Raw genomic sequence first — 5,569 nt, forward strand, 5'->3', positions numbered from 1 at the left:
CAGCACAGATATAAATTTACTAAAGGATATAGTTTGTATATGTCTTATTTTTCAAATGTTTGTGGGTACTAGTATGATTAATCAAAACATTTATTTAGAACCATTAATGAAATGTTAGTGGGCATTTTCAGAAAGGAAAAGAATGCACTTAGGCTAAGGGCGTATTTCAGTCATGGAAAACAAATTATATGTTGTTTTGTAACCATACCATGAATATTCATGTAACATGTAATCATAGAGATAGAACGGGAATAAGGAAATCAGCAGCTCCAAGAAACTTAATGGCTCAGATGAAATTTGTCAAAAACTCCACATCACTGAAACCTCCCACATGGATACAAAATGACAAAAATCATAGCAGAACCCTTCACCTGCCCTGAAATTAGGAAATAACTCTGTAATCATATTGCCAGCCTCTAAGATGTTTTTCTAGATGCCAACCAACTGGAATAAATTGAAAATACCAGGAGTATCCCCAACTCCCTAGTCAAAGGCAGATCTCGAGGTTTAGGCTGTTAGCGGAGGGAATTTGGAATAACACCACCAAACTCTCCCAGATTAATATCCAAGAGCTCTTTTTCTGTTGTTCTTTGAACATTCATTCCTTTAGAACCACATGCTCTGTTTCAAGATGCAGACTCTTCTGTTAACTCTCGGAGGGTGTTCATTTTAGGTGCTGTTGAAACATTCTTACGCTCCCTGCAGTGTTTCTGTTTCTCTGAGTGGCCCTCCCCTCATATGTTCATCTTGGGGTTTCTGGTGCTTATTACCATCTTTTCTCAATTGCCTCATTATCTGAGACCATTGGCTCATTCTTAGAATAAGGCGCTAAGAAGCAGTTTGGATGCTCTGAGTGCAAGGACAGGCCAGTCCGTCCGTGCACGTCATTGACTATGGGGTGAGCAGGCTGAGCTGCTCCTTAACTCTTGGTATCTAGAATAGTCGTTCCTCTTGCTTAAGGCTGCATAGGGTAGTGGTTCTGCACATGAGCCAAACTGCCTGGATTCCTGAAGAAAGCAGTTATTAAAACAGGGCCTAGCACATCACTGGTGCTATATACATTGTATCTATTGCGATTTGTCTATTTCTCTAGAGAAGAATGCACCAACATAATGCTAGGAAATAAAAGCAGGAACTGTCAGTGTTATCAGAGCCAAGTGTTTTTATCCAGTACTTAGTACTTTGGCTTTTCCCTGTGTATTTATTGTTCTGAAGTCAAAATGGCTCTGGTTCAATCTCTCTGTAGAATAAAAAGCATAGAACTCTTCAGGTGTGGGAAAAGGGCAACTGTTGGTTCGTACATGACAAGGGAGATGATCAAAGGTTGTGATTGTTTCTTATTCGGACTTTAAATGAAATCTCCTGTTTTCAGTCCCACTTATAATGCTCTTCAAGAGTTATCCGGTACCTCTAATTCCTGAGCGTTCTGTAATTAAGCAGAATGCATTGGCCTCCCTATGGGTTCTCTTGGCTACCATCTTTTTTTTGCTTTTCTAATTCATCAGTCTGCTTGGTTTCCAAAATTTCCAATTTCTTTGTAGCTATAAATCCTTTGTCATTTTAGCACAATCTTAGGGGAGGGACTATTGTGCAGAAAGCAGGTCAGATAATAGAATAACAGAGCAGCAGAATCAAGGGAAGGCATTTTTTAGGATAAAGAAAAATTATGCACGTTTTTAAGGTAAGGTCAGTTAGTCAGTGGTAATAAAAAATGTTAAAAATTTGAAAGAGCGGGATTCAGTGTAAGAGCAAGGTCCCTACAAGAGCAGAACAAGAACCAAAGACACAGTAGAAGAATTAGTATCATATCATTTACTTTTCTGTCAATTGGTTAGAAGAAGGAATAAGATAAAAGAAGCCACAGAGACAGACTGAGATTGAGATGAAGGAGATCAAGGTAATTTTCTTTGATGGGTGAAATTGTTGAAATAAGAAAGTAAGGAAATGGAGAGGAAGGGAAGAGGTTTGTGCTCAGGGCTAAAATAACAAAAGCAGCCCTATAAGGGCTAAAGCTGAACTGCACATTAGTGATGGCCCATGGACTGGGCTAGGCATTAGAGAGAGGAGAGGTGGCAGCTCTCTCCCAGCTTCCAGGTTCCAAGTGGACCTCTGGGCAATGCCATGTAGCCAGGCAGTAGTGAAATGAACTCATTTTAGACAAACCTCTATGCACTATAGAGGTGCCAGGATAGGATGGCAGGGAGGTTGGTGGTTGGGGAGAGAACCATCACCCAGAAAAGTTGTCATCCCATCACCTGTCCTCTTTCTTTCCCCAGCATGCCTGGCAGAAGTTGCTGATGAGTGTCCTCATGTGGGTCAAATTAATGTCCTAAAAGAACCTGGAAATCATGAATAATTCCTATGTACCATTTTTTCTTTCATTTAAGTAATTTACTCCAGCCTTATTCTCTTACTGGTTCTAAACATGGAGACCTACTTCCTGTAAATATAGTAACAGTTAAGCTGTTTCTTCACGAAAAATATGACCAAACTAGTCAGTGCTTTTAAATTAGTTTATTAATTGTACTAGCATTTACTAAGGTTGTAAATATCCAGATTAGGCATTTTCTCAAATGTTTATACTTAGTGATCATTAAATACACACAGAATTTTCAAAATAGCTTTAGCTGTGATAGAGGAGATCATATATTCATGACAGTCATAAAAGAGAAAGATCTCTAAAGAGAGGGCCAATTAGTTTTTCCTGGAATATATTCCTACAGAAATCAAAACAATGTTTTTGATCTCTCCTACTCCATGACAAGCTGATAATTACTAAGACAACTTGGTCATTTTTACAAATCCAATAATAACTTTTAAAATAGTTTCCAACTACAAAGACACAATATCTCAAATCTCCTGCATATTTAATGTTAGCTATTTTCATTGACATCGGATTGTTTCAACTGTGCCTTACTGATTTATTTTAATCTACGAAACTGACAAAACTGAGTTTAAAGCAAAGTTTGCAAAAAAAAAAAACATGTTTGCAAATACAGAATATTTAAAAAATGAACATTGAAAAAGATACAAATAATGCCTTGAGGGGTCTAGGAGTTCAATAAAAAGGGACTTGAGAGAATGAAAGGGCATAAAACTCGGCATGGAAAGATTAGTTTTATCCCTACCTTTGCACTAACTTACTGAGAGATCTATGGAAAGTCTATGGCCTTCAGTTCCACTTACATATAATAAACTGGTGGCACTAGAGGTTCTCTAAGGCACTCCATGTTCCAATAGTTTGTAATTCCACATTTGAACGCATTACTGATATGCATACGTCCTATTCTTATATCTCTACCCAAGGGTGGAGCTCCATAAATGGACAGTAAAGAATTCTTGGTAGCTGTGCCCCGGCTTTGGCCATATTTACTAGAATTTCCATTGGGGGAGATATTTCTGGACTTTTTAGAAGTTATAGGTAGTATTTTAGCAGCCTTTTAGAGTTTGGTGGAGTAAATGAACTATTTCAAGGGTTGTTCGAGTAACTGTTTTTCTTTGCTTTCTCAAGGTCCCCACTTGGGTTGCACCTTACTACTGAGCAGATGGCCTGCTGAAAGCTGTCTCCAATCACCACATACAGTAACAGGTTACTAAATGTGTTGAGGGCAGCTAACGGTCTAGAAACGATGTATGCTTCGTGGATCTGATTCTCTATGGAACAGCTAATTGAAAGCAGGCGAGATTCAATCCGAATGACCCTCAAGATATGGAAAGGTAAAAAACATATATAAAATACTAGAAGGAGCAGAATGGTTATCCTTCGAGCTTTCTGCTTAAGGCAGCTGTGAGTCTGAGGTCCTTGGGTTAGGGTGTAGATAATCATTGTATAGCAAAGTGTCACTATCACCAAGGGAAGGCAGAAAGTGGTTGCAGTCAAAATTAGATTGTACCACTTGATGGTAGTGAGGTCATCAGAACTGGTGAGGTCAAGACAGGCAGATCTGTTGGTCCTTGTGGTGGATGTGATGAGAAAGGTTATGGGAATGACCGCCACCAGTGAAATGATCCACACCACAGCACATGCTGCCACTGCCCATCTGGTCTTGTGAATGGAAAAGCAGCTCATCGGGTGAATGATCACAACGTAGCGGAAGATGCTGAAGCAGGTGAGGAAGAGGATGCTGCTGTACAAGTTGAAATGGAAACCGAAGCGGATGAACTTGCACATGAAATCCCCAAAGATCCAATTTTCACCACTCGCGTAATAGTGAATCAAGAAAGGGAGGCTGGTCAGGTACAGCAGGTCTGTGCAAGCCAGGTTCAACATAATGATGGTGCTGCTTTTCCAAGGCCTCATTTTGAAAACGTACATGGAAATAGCTACCGCATTCCCTGGAAAGCCCACCAGAAAGATGATGCTATAAATAACAGGGAGGTAGTTCGTCTTGAGTGAGATTTTTTCATCAGTGCAATTTCCAAAAGCAGCTGCATAATCAGGGAAATCAGAAGCATTTGCTAAATCATCTAGTGGCTCATTCATGGCTGCCTCCTTTCATCTTTCAGGAAAACAAGACTCTTCAGTTTGGCAATATGTATCAACTGAAAAGTAATGCACAGATAAAGGAAAACAGAAAACATTAATGATATGGTAATGAAAACAATGATCTACTTTTAAATGAAAATTGCTTGAACATCCTAAATGTGCCACTTCTTTCTCTTTAATCTCAAAAGAGAACTCATGGAGAAGAGATTGAATTTCTAAGGAAATAACTGCGAGGCGAGTTACTAAAGACATCTAATAATAATATAAAAGTAAACTTATCATGAGAATTAAAGTGAAAGGTTGGAGAAAGATCATGTGCATCTATGGAGCATAATCTGGAAAATTTGATATTTGAGCAAGCCATAAAGAGTCACCAGTTAGAGACGTAGCAACAAAAATATCTACAATTAATTAAGTACCTGATATTTCACATAATGTTACCTTTATACTTCCCCCAAAATGCCAAAAATTATTTCTTAGTATCTCTGTGTTATGGATTGAATCATGTTCCCCACAAAGACTTGTTCAAGTCCTAACCCCTAGCCCTGTCAGTGGGAACACACTTGCAAACAAAATTGTTGAACATGCTGTTGGTTACGAAAGATGAGGCCCAACTGAACTAGGGTGGGCCTTAACCCAAGGTAACTGGGGTCCTCATAGGCAGAGATTTGGACCCAGTCGGTAGGAGGCAGGAATGGAGAGAGACGGCCACATGATGGAAGTAGATTGGGTTATGAATTGCCAAGAAGTCACACTCAAACCCTGGAGACTTCAGAGAAAGGGTGGCCTGGCCAACACCATGATTTTCGACTTCTATCCTCAAAAAATGATGAGAGATAAATTCCTGTTGTTCAAGCTAAACAATGCGATATCTGCTATAGTAGCCTGCTATTTTACAGGAGAAGAGACTACTCCTAAGAGACCGTATGAAATCTGTCCCAGGTTGGCAGGTCTAGTGGCGCAGCCAGGATCCAAGCCCATGTCTGTTTGATTTCAGAAGCCATCCTCTGTCTACCTCATCTCATGCTATGTCTGCTAACAGACGTAACATAACTGTTATGTCTTCTAATCTGTATTTGGATG

General features: G+C 39.5%; 1 protein-coding gene across 1 annotated transcript; it reads right to left on the reverse strand.

Annotated features, from left to right (window-relative positions):
- Positions 1-3,469: 3,469 nt before the first annotated feature.
- Positions 3,470-4,483, reverse strand: OXGR1 (oxoglutarate receptor 1). Its single transcript, XM_077155851.1, has one exon. The coding sequence runs from the start codon at positions 4,481-4,483 to the stop codon at positions 3,470-3,472; it is 1,014 nt and encodes a 337-aa protein (XP_077011966.1).
- Positions 4,484-5,569: the final 1,086 nt, after the last annotated feature.

Source organism: Tamandua tetradactyla, chromosome 4 (genome assembly GCF_023851605.1).
Source record: "Tamandua tetradactyla isolate mTamTet1 chromosome 4, mTamTet1.pri, whole genome shotgun sequence".
Lineage (NCBI taxonomy): Eukaryota > Metazoa > Chordata > Mammalia > Pilosa > Myrmecophagidae > Tamandua > Tamandua tetradactyla.